Source organism: Bradysia coprophila (assembly GCF_014529535.1).
Source record: "Bradysia coprophila strain Holo2 chromosome IV unlocalized genomic scaffold, BU_Bcop_v1 contig_81, whole genome shotgun sequence".
In the NCBI taxonomy this organism is placed as follows: domain Eukaryota; kingdom Metazoa; phylum Arthropoda; class Insecta; order Diptera; family Sciaridae; genus Bradysia; species Bradysia coprophila.
Genome location: NW_023503375.1, coordinates 1,268,050 through 1,288,871, shown reverse-complemented (window position 1 = coordinate 1,288,871; position 20,822 = coordinate 1,268,050). Strand labels below are relative to the sequence as shown.

The window sequence follows — 20,822 nt, the reverse complement described above, 5'->3', positions numbered from 1 at the left end:
TGCCATCACAAACAGAAAACATTACAATGTGGGATTGTTCACAACATTACGAATTCAGGAGAAAAAAAGTTGTGGTATGAGGAAACGTCGAAGCGTTGTGTTCTGATTTTATTTTGGGGCAATGTTAATCGATTTATATATTTTATTTTCGTTTTGATCGAAATTGTGGGCCGCAGGCTTAAATGGTATTGCACCGAGTAAAAACAGGCTGTGATATAAACTAGACAGCATACGCCAGAGAAAATGTCTAAGTTTAGCTTTCAGAATTTCTTGGTATTATTTTTGAAAAAATGTTCTACTTGGACTCTGAGCTTACGCATTTTTACGTGGACAACTTTGCAGCTAACGATAACCAATGGTTTCGAAAAAGTAATTTTTTTCACAAATTTGTTGCTAAGATTTTGTAAGTTAACGCTCACTGAGAGACCTATTGTCAGGAAATTTTTCTGTGAATTTTGCGAGTTTTCCAGAATAAATTTTCTGAAAGTAGCCTTGCCTGTCAGAGACGGCATACGTATCATCTGTACAGTCGTCTCGACTTTGTTACTTCTTCTGTTGTAAGTATTTTGAAAACAAAATCTTTTACTTCATTAGTTTTAACAATATTTTTACTTATAAAAGACCACATTAATCAAAGCCAATTGCTTATGTTTGTCGTCGCTGTAAATAACAGATGACATAGCCGTCGTTAAAAGGATTCGGATTCGGTTTTGGCACATTTGTTAGAGCAAAACGCTTGACTTTCCTCGCAGTTCTGTCCTGAATATAACAATAAACTGAACATCTCCAATTAAAGCGGTTGACCACTTAATCAACTCCAGCATTTAATTTATTTTACCAATGAGTTAGTTAGTCATGCTGACATATAAATTCCATAATTTTCTGTACCAAGAAATGAGTATGCATATCATAGCACATCCATATAGCGCACAAAACGTTGATGCATCAATTATCGTATCATATACACAGCAATGCGCTGAACGAGTTGAGGAGAAAGAAAAAAACAAATTTATTTATTCAATTTAATTGTAAATACGTTTCCCGCTTCAATATCAACGTTATGCGACGACTATTTCCAACCAAAGACAAAACTAAAGTGAATTAGGAAATTCTATTATAAAATGCTGTGTGTTTATAAATTGAATGTGCTGTAATGCACCGCTCAATTGTACAACACACAACAATAATAAAATATCTTTGTTAAATGGTTGTACGTATAAACCATCCCATTGCAATGAAAAATGTTTAGAACGACAGGTTTCTCTTGGCTGGGTGTATTAAAAATAAACAAAAAATTGTTCAAGAAAGAAAGAAAATCTTCGACTTCAGTTTACAGATTTCTTTTTTTTTTTTCTTCATAAATCAATTACAATAAAGATAGCTGATATGAGTTGAAAGTGCAAGTGTTACCAAGTGAACCACAATAACAAGACACACGATATGACAGCATGTTTGTGTAAATGTTAAAAGATGTTTAAAGGATAACGCATATTGTGCATATGGCTTATTCACGGGCTTTGTATTCTTTTTTCCGTCTACGAATTTCTTTATCGAACTCGGTTCGTTTCATTGAACTGTAGACACTTAGCGAGTGTTGTGACTCGATGAGATTAATGTATTTTGGTGGATTGTCAGATCCACTTAACTGTGTGTTGTGTATACACATTAAAGTTTATATAGTTACATGCAGTCATCAAGAATTACAAAATCCGCATTGGCATACGATTTCAATACACAATGCGATAGAAATGGTATGGTGATGATGATAATGACGACAGTGATGATAGCGTATTAACGTTCTAACAATAGCGCCCCTATTACACAGCTATTTGCAAGCTTATTTGATACGCAATTAATTTCTAAATTGAATTTAAAATTCCCAAATGCCCTATCATCCCCAACGCCAACACACAGATCGGCAACGTAAATGTTGTTTTCATTTTGCCATTTAATGATATGGTAATTGAGGTGAAAATTACTACATCAAAATCAAAATTACACCACCATATCGATAGACGGTCGGGAATTAAACACTTTTCTACACTCCAATGTCGGGGTGGTATTTCATTCCACCCAATATAAAATGTATTCATCCGATCCAACAACACGAAAAATGCATTTTATCGAATAGAATTGAAACTCTTAGAATGTACAACCAGTTTCATATTGATTTTGTGTTAGCAGAGACGACATACAAACATATTGGTTGTAATTTGCCAATGTTTGTTATATGTATGAGCATGTACACGCGAGGAGTGTAGAGAGTATCAGTAACACAGAAAGGAATTGATAGAATTTCCTTGTAACATCGAATATAGATTGATTACCGTCAATATATCAAGATTTTCCATAATTTATTTGCATTTTACTTGAAAATGGATATTTATACTGAACTGGGATACTTGACTAAGTTTTCTACGTCAAACTCTTAAGAAAAATGTTGTTTTATTGAATTTGATGCCAGACATGCACATAAAATCGTATGAGTTATTTTCATTTCATTTTATTTTATTTATACCACGTATATCGCCGGGCATCAAGGATTCCTCTTTTTTTTTTGATTATTTCGAAAATTTGAATAAATTCTATTGAACATGAAATGAGCGGCATGTGCGGTCGATTTGTTTGTGGCATTATTTACGAGCAATATTAAGAGACAATTTGCGAATTATTTTGTATTTTATTCAACATACATTTTGATCATTCATTTGATTCCATCATAGGAAAGTTCATTGGAATGAACATTGCGTTGTTATATAATAATATAATTGAAGGCAGCCCGCAGCAGCCCATTGTGTACAATGCAGAACGTAAATTGAATTTAAAAGAAGTTTTTTGTGCGCCCTTCAATAAGGTTTTATTGAGGATAGAAGTAATAAAATATTTAAATTTATCGAATTGGGTCATATATTAATTCGGTGAATCCTGTCGAATATTTATGGTGGAAATGTTTGGAGATAATTATTCATAATTGAAAGTTGTAAGTAAGTTTAAGTTGGAAAGTTAGGTACTTCTATAAAACGTTCCTTAAAACTATTTGGAAAGTCTATTTCGATCATAATCAGTTTCAAAGTTTAAAAGTATATTCAGTGCCGTGCTTTAGTCTATTCAGCGCCTCGGCGCAGAAGGAAAACTGAAATTGTTAATTGTATAACGGTTACATACATCTTTAAAAGCTTATATGTTGAAGCTAGCTAACTCCTAAAGTTCAAAATTAAAAAAGCCAGTCAAAAACCAAATCCGACAGTGAAACCTTTAGACGGTTGATCATTTGTTATCGACAGCGACATAAAAATAAGCGATGAGCTCTGGTTATTGTTGTCTTATAAATCAAAATATTTATTATTGAAGAAATTGAAGTACAAGATTTTGTATCAAACGCTAAACGACATTTTAAACAAAGGAAGTAGTAGATTAAATGCGAAACCTTCAATTTTAAGCGTTTTCTAAGCTAATTTACTTATTGTTGACAAGTTCTAGAGCCAGTAGCTACGTCTCGTTACATTTTCAAATTTTAATGTATTTAATATTGTAAATTAGCTTAGAAAACGCTTAAAATTGAAGGTTTCGCATTGTCAGAACCTGGTAATACATTATAAGCTAAAAAATTATTGATTTGAGGTAATTCGACTTTCGCCACCAATATTCCATGTACCAAAAACACAACTTTTTTTCAGATAAATATCAAATTTAGGTGTCCCAAATCAAATCAGATGTTGTATTTGACTCAACGCGGTCCATTTAGCATATTTAAAGTTTAATTTACATTTTTGCACATTTTCATCAAATTTTGTGGCGAGATTAAAGTCTCAAAATCACCATCGGGGAACTTTGACAGTCATGAACTCAAAAAATATTTTTTAGACTTGATCATTTTTATAAAATAATCTGTGAAGCCTGGAGATTAGATTACCATGTTGACTCAACTTTTTATGTACACTGAGCCCAACGTAAAAAATCAATATATGTGACATGAACCGAAAACGACGAAATTTTCGAAAATCGATCTGGTGGCAGCACAAAATTAAAATTTGTAAATTTTTTTTCTTCCATAAAATGATCAGATGGACCAGCTGAGTGGATTTCCGGCTGAGCCTTAAAAGAACTATTACATTTTGTAAAAACCGCTACACCCTTATTATTTATGTTAAAATTGATAAAGTACTAGATTCTACATCAACCAATCGAAGTACAGGAGAAGAATTAGGGCCTTCTCTATTCTCTACTCTACCAAAATTACAATGAGAATATTTCAATCCAGTACGTCGTCGGTTGCAACATTTTCATAGTAATTTTGGTAGGGTGGAGAATAGAGAAATCACGCCGTAATTCTTCTCCTGTTGGTTTTTTAGTTCTGAGCATATTTCAGGTTTTTTATAGTTTTAAAAGTCGTCGATATTCTTAGTCAATTAAGTCCAGTGTTTCCAGTTAATGATGTCTTGGCGCAAAAATTGAAAATATCTTAGCGAAATCAAATTTTGCGCCGACTAATCATAACCAAGAGTCAATTAATTGACTGGGAAAATCAACGACTTTCAAAACTCTGATAAATGTATAACTAGGTCCCACCTGTTGGGCGGGTCGGGTCCCTTGACTGATAATTTTTCCAAAATAATTAACCAATTATATTACACTATTATAAATATCTTAATTTATTTTAACTGATTTTTTCATCTCATATCAGATTAATCGTCTACAACGTGACAAAGAAGCGCATCCGATAAAGACACAATGAAATTCTATTGTGTTTTAAAGCCTTTTTCAGTGATCACATTTTCATTGAAAGAACGTTCGTGCCTAGTTTTCAAATATACGTCGGCTCTCATCGCAATTTTACGAGTGTAAAAATCTTACCAAATCAAAATGACATTTGACACCGCCGAAATTAACTGCTTTATTTTTTTCTATTACTCTGCTTGATACTTTGCCGCAAACTGCTCGCTCGTCCGAGCTGTCTAATATTGCAATACGATACCGCAACTCGTGTGAATTACGACCCTCGCTTCGCTCGGGCCGCAAACTTCACACTCGTCAGAGTTGTCTAATATTAGGTTTGGTCTAATCGCAAACTTCTCGCTTGTCCGAGCTGTCTAATATTGCAATACAATACCGAAACTCGTGTGAATTACGACCCTCGCTTCGCTCGGGCCGCAAACTTCACACTCGTCAGTTGTCTAATATTAGGTTTGGTCTAATCGCAAACTTCTTGCAAGGCCGAGCTGTCTAATATTGCAATATGATACCGCAACTCGTGTGAATTACGACCCTCGCTTCGCTCGGGCCGTAACCTTCACACTCGTCGAAGTTGCCTAGTGTTAGAATTGCTTGACTTTTGTAATACTATATACTCACTGTATAGATATATGCTGCTTGTTAATTATCAAATATAAAAATCAACTATCAATTATCAAATACCAATAATCGAATATCAATGATATTGTTCATTTATTACATTGCATTTCTATTTTTTGGGGTAACTTCCGAAGCGTTGATCACACATAGCTTATCGTCGAACTTAACCTTCCAAATGTCAGATGTATAATTTTATGAACCAAAATTTTTCACTATTTTCTGCCAGTCAAGGGAATAAGACATTAAATTATCAATTGTCAACAGAGTAAAATCCTGTTTTTCTGGAATAGTTTCCAGATACTTTTAGGCCCACATGACCTATCTTCCAACTATCTTTGTGTGGTTACAATCATTTCAGTGAAGGGAATTATCAATTACCAATAATTATCAATTATCAATTATAAGCAGCGTAAAATGAATTTTTCTGGAATAGCTTTCAGATCCTTAGGCCCGACATGGCCCATCTTTGAATTCCATTCCTCGTCGATTAAAACAAATTTTATTAAAATCGGTTAAGAATGACTCAAGTCATCTCAAGTCGTGACAAATAGATTACAAACAATTACGTTTCTCATAACATTTCATAAAATGTCACAGCACATTAAATTATCAATTAACATGTATTATCAATTATCAACAGAGTATAATCCTGTTTTTCTGGAATAGTTTCCAGAATCTTATCCCGATATGGCCCATCTTTGAAATTAACCTCTGGAATCCCATTCCTCGTCGATTTAAAAAAAAATCATAAAAATCGGTTATGAATTAATCAAGTTATCGTGATTACAAAAAAAAATAGGTTACAAACAATTACGTTTTCCTTCACATTTCATACATTGTTAGGTTACAAACATTTTATGGTATTTTCTGGCGTAAGACCCTTGACTTTCAGCCAAGGGAACAATATTATTATTACCAATTATCAGTTATTACAGCTACATTTTATATAATAATATCACCACAACACATTAAATTATCAAAATATCAATTATCAGCACTGTATTATCAATTACAATTATCAACAATTAAAATTATCAACAAAATCATGTTTTTCTGGAATAGTTTCCAGAATCTTATCCCGACATGGCTCATCTTCGAACTTAACCTCAGGAATTTCATTCCTCGTCGATTAAAAAAAAATCATCAAAATCGGTTAAGAATTACTCAAGTTATCGTCGTGACAAAAAAAAAATATTTCAAACATTTAAAGTTTTGATAATTTTTCATACACTGTATGGTTACTAACATTTTAGGGTATTTTCTGGCATAAGACCCTTGACTTTCAGTCAAGGGAATAAGTAGCAGATTCGATACAACCTGAGGTTTGCCATATGGTCAAGTTTAAAAATTTGTCAGAAGTTTATGTTAGGTGGTCTCCCATGACTGATTAGAGCAAAATATATAAACATTTCCCACCACACTGAATCATGAACGAAGCGATGTACTTAAGACACTGGATAAACGCTGATTTAGATAAATATACGAAGAGAATAATAAAATCGGACACATATATATGAGCCCACACTCAAATCAACCTACCATCCATGTGCCATAAATAAAGAAAACAAATTAGAGACGATTATGAACTGAGAGAGTTCGACATCTCTCCGAATCAAAGACAAATTTATTCAGATATTCTATGCTGATAGCGTAGGCGTGACATTTATTTATGAATGTATCCATCAACACTCAAAAAAATAAAAACAAATCCTAACAATCAACGTAAATAAATATTTAATTTCAAATTAAAATTTAATTCTCATTGACGTGTCTCAATAAACATCCGCTGTTAACGCATATATAGCTGTATATGAGCAGAGCATACATAATTATAACCAATGCACGATATGTAGCTGTGAAAAGTGAAAATTAAACAGTTTTTCTTTCGAAAATGAATATTTCGAGAAAATGTTCCGAAAGGAATGGACCGAGTGTGAGTAGAGTATGTTGCTCTATGTATATTCAATATAGCATAAGATTATCAGAACCTTCCTGCATTCTATTAATAAATTCTGGGTGTTAAAAGAGCACTATTCATTTTCACATTTTCACTTTAAAATGGTGAAGAAAAAACATCTCGTTTTTATGTGTTATAATATCTTTAAGACCGTTAGACTGTTACGTACACCACAGCATAACAGATAGATAGATATATACAGTAGATTTGTATAGGGTTATGAAGGCACGGTGGTTTATTGCCGGGTAAAGGAATATTATAGAAAACTTTTCATTTCTTGTCTTGGATTTTTCAGTAAAAAAAAATTATATTTTCCCCTATTCCTTACTTAGTTCTACGTTTTATTTTTCTTATCTCTCATGTTACATAAAGCATGAAATTTTCATATTATATTTGAATATAATTTTACATCACTGCAGGGAATTTTTGGTCTGATATCCAATTCTGAATTATATATTTTACATAGTGTTTCGCTTATCTAAATTTCTCTGGCATCGTTAGCTTTGTTATCATCCCCCCCAGTATACAACACACCGACTAATATATATTATGTTTTCCTCCTGATACCCACATCGTATAATATATATATATATATATGGATGTGTGTCGCATGGTGTTTAATGGCATATCTACATCTCGTACTCCATCATCTAGTCAAAAACCATAAGAATGTGTTATTTCGTGTACAAATATACCGTTTTATTCAAACATAGTTTCGGCTGTGCTGTTACGGGATGTATACACAAAATTCGCAATCGTTCCTCTTTTTCCCGAAAATGGTGGCGGAACGATTCAAAAAACGACATACCCCATCCGAATACGGAGATAAATATGGTACACACACCGAGAAAAAATCGTCTCGTATCAACATTTTCTAGAACCGAAATGGTAAGAAATTCATGATAATGCGATGACATACATTTCAGATCTTTTATATCCCACCTATCTACATATATATCTCTCTACCATATCTACAACTGGCAAACGTATTTTATATTTTCTAGCAATGTAATACAGGATGTCGTTTATGGTTGAAAACATTGAAAAGTTAAAGGTACATTTATATCCAATATGCGACTTGGATGAGGGAGCAAAACGCTTTTTTTTCCACTCTCTATAATAATGATCCCGTATCCTACTTTGTGTATACCTGCGAGAAGTTGTTGTATTCAGTATTCGTTTAAACAATCAGGCAAGGGATACACAATGGCTTTTGTGCTGTGTACTTTTGAAAATGACAAAATCAGCTGCTTTGATATATTCAATGAGAACGTTGAACGATCCGCAACAGAAATGGAGGTGTCGGTAAATGAATTATGATCAGATGTGTGCCAGACATCTGTGTAATGCTAATTTTTGGCTTTTCTTTCAAAAATTCAGAAAAATCATTCATCAGCACCAACAGATTTAACTAGTCAACGAAAATGTTGCACGAGTCTTAATCATCCGAATCATTAATCTTGTTGAACATTTTTGGTACATTTATTAATTATCAGCGAGTTACCTCAAATGAGATGAGTTCTCGTAAGTTATAAAGATAGAACACAAAGTCTAGTCGCACAAAAACACGAACAATGCCATGAACTTTGCTTCATTGAAATGAACCACCGAAATACACATATATATAGATTCACATAGGTTTTGAGCGAACAGCCAAAAAGGTATAATGAAACAATAGCGCGCATTTAACTCCATCGCATATATATAGTCGATATTAAACTCCAAATAAGGTAAGGATTTTCAGCCCATAAATCATTTCTCAATCTATTTCGGAGCGGGCGACATTTAATATTATTTCGAATATCTCGGAGATCGTTTATCATTTCGATGTAACTAAAAGTGAACGTACGAGTTATGAGTTTGACTCGGTGTTTAAACTTGCTGCTGCCAGGCAACACTCAATACGTCGAAAATCCTTTACTTTCTGTTTTGTCGTTCAAATGAGAGGAAAAGTTTTCATCATCAACAATAAGGCAATAATGTAAATGAAAAATGTGTTATTTTTGAAAGAGTATGTTACTTTGCAGCGACAAATTATTACCAGTCATAAAGTGGAAGAAAAGGCTCTGAGTGAGAAGTTGAGCAGATTTCACATATTTTCACACAGTAGACAAGAATGTATGTAAAATGTATGATGACTTTTATGTTATACATCGATGTACAAGAACATTTCTGTTCGACCCACTTTTTTGCGATGAAAGAAAATGTTTCCTCTGTGTGACAGAGCAGGTAAAAGTAATTGGTAATGCATATTTTAACACCACAGTGAATCCATTGTTGTAGGCTTAACCGAATACTAAAGGTATACATATGAAATAGGAACGAGATTCAATAGTTTGTTTCTTCTTCTTGTCGCTGTATTTATAAAATGCTTTACGATTGAATCGTGTAATAAGCTGAGTCATGCGAATTAAGCCGTAACACATAGTTCATAATACAAATCTGTTCCGACCAGAGTCGACCGTCAATCAGCTGGAAAAACGAATCTCTAAATCGGTTTTCGTAAAAAAATAATTTTAAATTTGCCATCGGATTGACAAAAGAGGGGCAATCATCATTATAATCGTTTAATTGGACATATTTCAAACGGTTCGGTATCATGCTGTTGCCGCTATAAATTATTATTAGAATCCACCAGCAACGGTATATATACACGGATGTACAGACAGGCGAAAAGAATGTATACAATCAGAAAGCAATTATAAATACAAGCTGAGGAAAAAAAAGAATGATAGAACCACGGTTAATGTCATCTGCCAGTGACAACGAAGACAAAAATAACCAACAAACACTGACAAGGCAGTTTTATACAACAAAATGTATGGTTAAACAAATGAAGTAAAAGATTTTCTATCAAACTGTCGGCGAAACTTAAGCAAGAGAAGTAGTAGATTTAAACGTTACATCGCGATTTAGTGTCGAGCTACACGATTGATAATAATTGTCGGTTTGTCATGAAGAGACATTTAGATAGATTTTTTAGCGTTTTTTTTTTCTTCTCACACGACAACCTAAGCCGGATTCTAAGCTAAAACAAGAAGTGAAGATAGATTAATTCAAGGAATTTATCTCATTCCTTTACTGCATCGTTTCATATTTTTGAAAACAAAATCATTCATCTGCCTCAACTGGAATACAACAAAAAAAAACGTCTTCTCGTAAAAAATTCAGTTCTCAAAGAAACTCGATGTTTAATTCATAGTACTGTGGGGATTGACTAAGTCCATATGGTTTTTTTGAAACCAAATTTTGTTTTTTTGTTATTGAATCCTACTGGGTACAATATTCCAGACAATATTAGTCTACGCATTTTTATTCGTATTTTCGTGGGTTTATTTAATTTTAATAGCATTTATGGTGCTGCTACATGAATATCAAATATTAATTATTGAGTGAGTGAACAGCAACAAAAATTACGATGAAAAAACTTGTGTATGAGGGGCGCGCTGTTAATAATGTTGACTATGTTTTGGGAAGAAAAAACCATTTCGTTTCACAGGCAATAAAAATTTCGTTCAGACGTTCATTGATAAATTAATCTCTAGACACATGAATTTCTCATTATTATGAAAGCTTTGAACAATTCCATTTAATAAACAAAATCGAAAAAAAACTGACCTTTTAACGTCTATCTGTTAAAATATAGTTACAATTTTGATAGGCGCTCAAAAAGTACTAAATCTTATCTAATATGCAACCTTCTTCGACTCCGAACAGAAATGGTTGCTGGTTTCAAAAGGTAAAAGTTAGAAATGTTGAAAATGTTTGAACTTTGAACTTTATTTTCTTTTCATCAATCAACAAACTTTCTTCGCAAAGTTAGAACCAGCAGAAGACAATAAGGTTTCGCATCTCTTATCCAAAGTGATGTAACTGTCGAAATAAAGATATTGTTTCGACTTGGACATCGTTGGACAACATGACTACTGCACAAAGACAATATATCTTATAAAAGTTCTTTTCAGAGCCAAACGAATAGTTAAAACCTCTTAGAAACAATACTCGCATCAACATAGTAACGATTTGATCTATTACTTCTTTTGTTCACATTATCGCCAAGCTCAGCACATAATCTACTACTTCATTGGTTTTACCATTAATTTCACTTATAAAACCATGTTAATCGGAGATCATCGGTTATTTTTGCCCTTACTCTCAATAACAGATTACAACCGTTTCTGAAAGGTGTCTCTGCACTCTTTTATAATGATTCAAAGTTTATAAAATAGAGTCGACGGCATTTCAGTGATCAACCTTCATAAACGCAAAGGATTGAAAATCGAGGTCGATGCCACTGATTCGTGTTTACACACACAATGTATTTTTCTCAGCGCTTGAAAGAACACAATCATCCGAGAAACATCTCAATCCAACATGAGAAAGGTCCGATTGAACATAGAAATACAAATTGTACAGCGAACGATCAGGCCGCCGTACAAATGTTTTCAATCCGACAGAGGAAGGCAAAATTAAATAATTACTAGGTGTCATAGATCTGATATCCAAGATTTATTGGATTTTTCTTCTACTTCTGTTACTCCACTTGGTGCATGTGTTTCGAATGCAGCAATATTGCCATTGTACATCTGGCTATTTAATTTACTTCGTTGGAAAAACATGGTTTTTATAAACAAAGAATTCAATCTGCTGATCGTGCTGTATGCAGTTGAAAACATTCCACCAGTATGTCAGCGTGTGTAACTGGTGTTAAGTGCTAACTGTTATTTCATAGGCTTCCTTGTAACAACAATTTTTTTATTTTTCGTTCGTCGTCTTTTTTTAATTACTCGGACACTTAACCCACAGTCATACTTAACACATACTCGGAATATCATACAACAACAATTAGTGTAATTAGTTCTGATACGGCTTAAGAACGATTTCCATAGAACATAAAACGCTCGTGTGTGTATACTATACACAGTCAGTGGTACAAGAACGTCGAGAGATGTAATGAAAAAATGTTAATCCAGTCACGATATGAATATGCATAACATATACATGGTAGTTCTTCGCTTCGTCATGGCTTACCGCAACATCATACATATTAGCTAAAATGAAATTGAATTCTCTTTATGCGAAGTAACGTCTACCCTTTGATGTTGAGTTACACAAAAAAAATAAAAATGAATAAACAAATTTGATGTAACAGTTACAACCAACTCTTTCAGCGTTTTTTTCTTCGTTGTTTTGTTATTTATACCGAGAACGATCACCAGAAGAAAAAATGTCGTGGTTTCAGTTTAATACATTCGGATCATCTATAAAGTTCTCTTTTGAAATATGTCAGTCGAGAAAAGAAAAAAAAAACGAAAAAAATTAAACAGAAACAGAGAATAGTAAAGTCAATAGACGGCATTATGCGTTATGGTAATCTGTAATACCCACCACCACAACAAACATAGAGTGAAATTAAAGACAAGGAACATAAAAATGTAAAGACCGTTAAATGTTATGGTTCTTTCATTTGAATATCATAATATAAATTGAAGTATAGAAGCCACTCCCGGCTGTATAATATCTTCAGTGTCACAGCCGAAAGTTAACTGAGGAGAAACGTTATAATATGCCTTGAAATGGGATGACCTAAACACCATTCATTTCAGTTCTGGTTTGGGGCTCTTTTTTTTAATTAAATAGATTGTGAGTTGGAGATGTATGTGTGTATGTAAAGCCCATAATGTAAATAAAAAACTCTTGTCCTTTTTTGTCGCTGTCCTACATTACCATATGAATCACATAAATTGCCGAGAAAATCCTTTTTGTTTTATTTTTATAACGTTTTTGGAATATATAAAATTTGGTGTGTTCATTTCGAGGTTTATATTTTTTGATAGAAAAATTGCCATGGGTTAAATTTGTATATATAATTCTATATGCGTGCGTAAGCCTTGGCATGGTTAAAAGTCCATTTTTTTTTCTCTTCTTCAAATTTTGTTTTTTTTTACAAAAATCCTTTTTTTACCTTCAGCGAACACCAATAAATCCAAAACGACCACCAAGCAAATCACAGTGAATTTATCCATTTCCGCAAGTTAAATATGTATCCGAAAGAAAACAATATGTTGTGGGGGGTTTATCCAATGTGCACAAGCAATTTTTTTTTGAACCAATGACTCTTTTCTCTCTCAAATTTTCTTCTTATTTTTGTTTACACTTAAGTTTGTACCGCACATTATTTCATCAACACCTTTAAACCAGACCATTCGTTAATTTTGACCATCAATTTAGACTCTGATTTATTCACCAACAAATTTTCTGTTAACTTCAGACACACGAAAAATTCTATCTTTTGATCGAATTTCTTTCACCATTCTAACTTCATCGCAGATTTAATACTTTATTGCCATTCTCAAATGTGATTTATTGCGCGTATAATATTTTCTGCATTGACTGCCACTCAAAGGAATTTAATAATTGACAAATTAAACAATTACATCAAAATAGAAAATCCGTTTTCTTCCTCTTTCGTTCAACTCGTTTTGTTTCTTATGTCAGCACCAAAATACAATATTTTTCCATATAAAATAAAAAACGGATTCACTGCATCACACAAAAATTAACTCTTCTTCACGTTAAAAAGGCCATATCATTTCTTCTAATTTAACGGATTTTACGGTTTTGATTGAATGAATCTGGATTTCGTTCGATTTGCGATTACGTTGCACATTTAATAGAAATTTGTTTGCTTTTTATAAAGTCGCTTGTGATTATTGAAAAGTTTTTTTTTTCTTATTCCTCTTCTTCTTGGTAAAAATTATATTCTGACCGAAAATTCACGGTTTTTTTTCTTACGATACAACACAAAACAACATTATCACCGAACGAATGATTTTATATAACTGACAGAACGACTATCAAAATTGAAAGGTTGACTGAAGCAAAAGAGAGTCGAGAACAATTTTTCCGTCCATTCTCCATAATATTTATGTCGCTCTCAAAAGCTTTCCACACGGCTCTCTCATAAGCTTTTCCACGTGAACACATGAAACTAAATGGAAAAAAATATCCTACGACCACGTTGCCAGATTGACTCGGATTGACTGCATTTTACGTTTGCATGTAGTGATTTTTTGACTTTACAAACGATGGAAAAAAAAGTTTTTTATTTCGGTTGAAGGTATTTCGTTCAATGACAATTTTTAATGGAATTTGGGGAAAATCAAATTTTCATAGAAAGACCTGGTTATCATACAGCATTTACAATGGATACCAAAATGCAACCTCTCGTTTATATTACATGGGAATGGCGCACAAAATTTATACACAACTAGCATAAACATAACCGAATATTCATGTTATTCCAATGTATTTAGAAGCTAGCAGAGGGTGGAATGCTATATGAGTGTAATGTTCCACTGGTTATCATAATAAAAGGAAATTGAAGACTTAATTTTCCAAATTTATTTAGATTTGATTATAATTAATTTAGAATTTATCTCGTTGATGGTGATAAGATGGAATATACATTTATATGGAGAAGCGTTGTTGTTGTAGCGCTTTTAAAGGGAAATGAATTGTGTCGACGTTAAGGGAAATGCGATGAAATGAAATGTTGTCTGATTAAATTACTTCATTAGAGGAAATAGTATTTTTTGTACCAAAACAGGAATAGTCGATTTTTTCATCACCAGTCCGAAGTTTCCCTTGCAAAAATTCAAACTTCACATTCACCATACTGTTCAATCATATAGTCATGGTCAAAATTCATTCAAAACCGTCCTCACACAATAAATCGTAAAGAAATAAAAAAAATTCCCGCACGATACATCGTTCAGGAAAACCTGACATTTCGTAACAAAATATAATGGAAACATTTGTCGTATTTCAGTTGTCCGGTGCACAAAGTGTATTTGTCTAACGGTATAACTTTGCGATCTAGGTATTGGTTTCGTGATGCAGACATTTTCTCGGAGGAAATATTTTTCGGCATGTCAAGAGTACAGATTTGAAGATTGGTGAATTTTTCTGGTGAAATGGACGATACACTCAATTATATGCTTGCTTATATCTACACCATAGATAAGACGTCTTAAACAGGTGAAAAAGACTCTAGATGCTAGATTTTCTGGTAGTAGATGTTTTTTTTTACTTTCTAAGCGATGTAAAACGATATTAAAGGATGAATACGATATTGACAATGTTTGTTTAACTAATGAGGTCATGAGATTTTGTATTATATTATACAGTGCATACTCATTTTTGTCATCAAGTACAGTACCTAAGTCTTAAAATTCCATATTGAGATATGTAGCTGAATCTTATAGATCATCTAACTTTATGTGCAGTTGAAACATGTGTTATAATATACGACCTTTGGGTATGTGAATGTAGTACTAAATAAAAACCTTTCTGTCGGATAAGTTTTAACGATTGGTTCGGAATAGTTTAATTACTTACCAGGGACCACACCATAAATTGAGCCATAACGAACTTCAATTATTTTGCATTTTTTATCACTTTCAAAGTTATTCCGAGTCAGAATCAGAGTGTCATTTTTTCGGAATGTGAAATTGTGTCGTACAGCTGAACGTTTAAAATGCAAAATTTATTCGTAAAGCACATTTCTTCTTTGTTCGGTATGTAATTGTTGGATTCCGGTAGTGGAAATGTTATAAAAGTTTTGACAAATTCTTCAGGTATCTGCAGAAAGTTGAACGAAAGAGTTACAACGCTTTCAGACTTGCAAAGTAATAAAATTTCCAGCGGAACACTAATGATTTAATTGAACATCTGAAGTAATTTTCCTTTATTCATTTAGTGAATTAATGCAAACGATTGTGTTTACAAATGTGGATAAGGAAGCTGATGTGATTAAATTCACATTACATCGAATCCCATATAGAGTTCAAAGTTTTCTATAGGACAGCCATCTGATATCGACTTCAACGACAAAAATAAGGTAGTAAGTAGCCTTGGTTAATATTCTATTTTATTAGAAAAAAATTATATTAAAACTAATGAAGCAAAAGATTTCGTGTCGAGACCTAGATCAATCAAAAGAAGTACCAGATTTAGTGATGTTGATATTATAAAGAATTGTCACTCTTTTACGCTACAAAATCTTATGATTTTCCGTAAAAATTCTTCCTTGACCCAGTCAGCAAACTCAAGGCTACGAACACGACAACAAACCATTTTCACCACTAAAATGTACATTACTGCTACTGTTGTATACCGATACAATGGTTTGTTTATCACAGCTATGTACCTTGTTGTACTGTTACAATCCTCAATCAAAGCCTCACACTTTCAGGAAGTATTTATGTCAAATTCACATACAACCCGTTGATTAATGATCGAATCCCAATTCCTATGTTATTGTATATAATCCAATCGGTGATGCAAATTTTGTTTTTCACTTCGTCATGTGAATGACGTCAGATAAATTCGACAATATATTATCGAAATTGATCCCAGAAGCACACACTCATATTCAGAGTATATCTTTGACTTTCCGTTTCCCACTTCCACATCCACTTATTGTAAGAATTTTTTTTTTTTTCGTTCTTACTTCCTTCTTACCCTACTCTTGAACAAAAATTTGTTTTTCTCGCACATTTATTATCATTTTCCATAAACCCTATCATTTCATCAAAAAAAATTTCTCTATCCCACAACAATACTTCCATTGAGAAAACCAAATATTATCCTTCTCATCCACATCAAAAAAATTTTTTTTTTTTTTTGTTTGCAAACACTTTGGCCAAAACCAAAAGACAAGTGCAGATCGATTTTTGTTGCGAAACATTACATTTTGGGTACAATAAACTTCTAGTACATTATATATAAAATGTAATGTATTCGAGTATATCAAAACATAAGTACGTTGTTCCTATAAATAAAGCATAACAGCATAGACGATCGTGTGTATGGTATGTGTATACTGCATGGTATGCTAGTTATTGTCAAAGTGGCAAATGTCCAAAAAAAGATATTATATGGTAGTGTTAAGGATCAATACTGTCGGAGCGGAGAGAGATGAAAAGGCCGGGAGGTGCGGGAATCCACAGTTCATAGTCCACATAAAATATATAATTTCATTTAATGTATTCAAAACTGTGATTTCCCGCACGTCTCCGAAAAGCTTTTTTTAATTTTTCTCTCAGAGCGAATAACATATGTGATACTCTCCCGAGATCTAATCGAACGAAATGCCTAGTGTTGTTTAAATAAAAACCAAAACAAATGCCGAATATTCTCTCACATTTCTCTTCCATCGAATCTCTACTGAGTTGGGAGTAAAAATATATGTGTACCACCATCCTAACACACATGCTTTGACACTCTTGAAGTCATCAACATTTTAACCATTCTGTTTACATAGACAGAGTAAAAAAAAACATACAAACCGAAACGGGTATAACATAAACATTTCCAACTTGGCATTTCGTCTTTTCTGTCGTGTATGCATTTTCCGTTGAAATTTATAATAATATGCATTATGCAAATGAACTGCTTTAACTGCTTCATTATTTGATATTTGGGAATAATTTTGGTAGATGCGATGCATTCAAACTTCTTGGTTTTTGGTATATGGAATTTTTTGTTTGATTTTATCTTAAATCCATCTGAGTGTCTGAACACTACATTTAGGATTAACATTTCATGTTGAACTCTGAACTCAGAGGCTGGCAACGAATATATATCGTCGCCGCACCAGATGTTTCAGACTCGATATCAATTACTCGAAATTCAAGATACCGAGGCGTTTATGCGTTGTTTTATATTTTTGAAATAAATTTGAGATTCGAGCGGACCACTAATTTGCAGATCAGATCAATAACACGTTTGGTCGTTTGATCGTCTCGAATTTCATCAAATGAATGGTCAGATGAGTAATATGGAAGCGACGTCAAAAACCTTTACCTGTTATGCAGTTTTACGAAGTCATTTGCTGACAGAGCCTATTTTAGGGGAATTAAATTCTTAAAATTTCAAAACATTTTATAAGTGATTTTCGCTATATTTACTCCTAAAAGATCGCTTAGCGACATACTTGTGTTCGTTTTTTGAGTTTCTCAGTTTTTTGTTGTTGTTCTCGAGCCAACCAACTAACTCCTTATCAATTTTTTTAAACAACAAATAAAACCTTGGAATTGTCGGTAATTTTTGTGGTTTTTTACTAAATTGAAGAATCTAATTAGTTACAATTTTAAGTGGCCCTGGTTGCCACATATAACGAAATTTACATTTTTCTTTCTCCTAATAACCTTGATATTTAACAGACGGTTCCGTTACGAATAAATGTACCCCGACATAATTTGATCTGTCGTGGTTTTACCTATAGATGTTGCGATAAAAATTGATTTCAGTTTGTGTGTATAAGACTTGGAATAAAGTGGAACACAAATTTTACAAGTTCATACAAAAATGGTTCAGCGCCGGATGCGGATGCTGACGCTCTGACCTAATAACTGCTAGTCAACAATTTCTCTGCGTCCGAATCGAGATACATTTTCACCAGTCAGTGAAGGTAATAAGGTTCTACATGACAACATATTTGGCCAAACTAATGAAGTACTAGATTCTGTATGAATCTGTCGAAAACACTTCAGCAGAAGTAATAGACTAGATAATTATGTTTGTGATGTTTGTTGTCTGTTATAGATTCATCAGTCGTCTTAACAACTGCATCACGCGACTGCAAAAAATACAGCGTCGTTTCCACTTTCCCATCGTCAGCAAACTTAACCTGTTACTGTTGCTGTCATCTGTTATCGACAACGAAAACAATAATAAACTTATATAGCAAAAATCATGTTCAAAACAAATGAAGTAAAATATTTCTGAAATCAATTTCTGAAAATCTTCCATCAAATGAAGTAATAGATCAGATAGTAAAACTGTTAATATGCTTCCCGTATGTGATAGGTTAAGTCTGCAAGTCATTGATTGCCCTTTAATCTTACATAGCCGATAAACTTATTATCAACATCGAGTTTTCTACTTCTTCTGATCTGAACAGTTCTTGTACATCCTTTGTTGCAACATTTACTTTGCTACATAAGCCCACGTTGTGCTGAAAACAAACGAGACATTGAAAACGTGTTTTTTTGATACCAACATCGAAAGTTGATACTTTCGCCCTCGAAATCCGGGGCGAAAGTAAAAAAATGCAAGTTATGTGTTTGAGCGGGGAGAAAGAAAGAATACATAAAGCGAAAGTCAATATACATAATGCGAAAGTCGACTACATAATGTAATAGTCGACTCTTGTCAACAAGTGTACTGCGATCAAAATTGAAATAAAGCGTGCGCCAGTGCGCTTATTGAAATTAACATACGAAGTTGATACTTTTTGTTGCTGAATGATTTGTTAGTTATTTGTTAATTTTTGTGTGTGTTGTTGTTGTGATGGCTAAATAATTAAATTTTTTATATATCAGGGGGCTGCCGCCCCCTGGACCCCCGCATTTTCTGGCTAAATGCCTTCATATTTCAACATTTTGTTCTGCTGTTTGCGATACGTATCAACTTTCGATGTTGGTATCAAAAAAAATAGTATGAACGACTCGGGGCAAAAGTAAAAAAATTCAACCTGTGCGATTGAGGCCCTTGCCTTCGGCGCGGGCATCAACTCTCGCACACGGTTGAATTTTTTTACTTTCGCCCCTTGTCATTCAATGTACTATTTGGTCCTAGTTCTCATTGACAAATGCAGCAATCGTAATTTTCTATAGAGAAATTTCTAACTTTATTTGACAGTTGCGACAATTTCGTCATGAAAACAAGGACCAAAACATGTTTTTTTTGATACCAACATCGAAAGTTGATACTTTCGCCCTCGAAATCCGGGGCGAAAGTAAAAAAATGCAAGTTATGTGTTTGAGCGGGGAGAAAGAAAGAATACATAAAGCGAAAGTCAATATACATAATGCGAAAGTCGACTACATAATGTAATAGTCGACTCTTGTCAACAAGTGTACTGCGATCAAAATTGAAATAAAGCGTGCGCCAGTGCGCTTATTGAAATTAACATACGAAGTTGATACTTTTTGTTGCTGAATGATTTGTTAGTTATTTGTTAATTTTTGTGTGTGTTGTTGTTGTGATGGCTAAATAATTAAATTTTTTATATATCAGGGGGCTGCCGCCCCCTGGACCCCCGCATTTTCTGGCTAAATGCCTTCATATTTCAACATTTTGTTCTGCTGTTTGCGATACGTATCAACTTTCGATGTTGGTATCAAAAAAAATAGTATGAACGACTCGGGGCAAAAGTAAAAAAATTCAACCTGTGCGATTGAGGCCCTTGCCTTCGGCGCGGGCATCAACTCTCGCACACGGTTGAATTTTTTTACTTTCGCCCCTTGTCATTCAATGTACTATTGAATGCCTCGTTTGTTTTCAGCATTAGGCAGGACCCAGTATTTCTGCTTTTGTTGTAACTAACAAATGAAATTGGCGTCTGTAGATTCCTGTTGACAATCCCAGCCATCACCTACCACAGCTTACATTTTTCATATATTTCTTGACAATAAAAAATTATTCGAGTAAAAGAAAAGCAACG

The 20,822-nt window shown here is 33.4% G+C and overlaps 1 protein-coding gene across 1 annotated transcript in view; it reads right to left on the bottom strand.

The window, feature by feature from the left end:
• Nucleotides 1-14,153, bottom strand: part of LOC119072207 (protein sax-3-like) — a 53,533-nt gene extending 39,380 nt beyond the window's left edge. Inside the window, exon 1 of the mRNA XM_037177380.1 lies at nt 13,275-14,153. Coding sequence (XP_037033275.1) covers nt 13,275-13,335 — 61 coding nt within the window. The 5' untranslated portion in view covers nt 13,336-14,153. The remainder of the gene's footprint in view (nt 1-13,274) is intronic.
• Nucleotides 14,154-20,822: the final 6,669 nt, after the last annotated feature.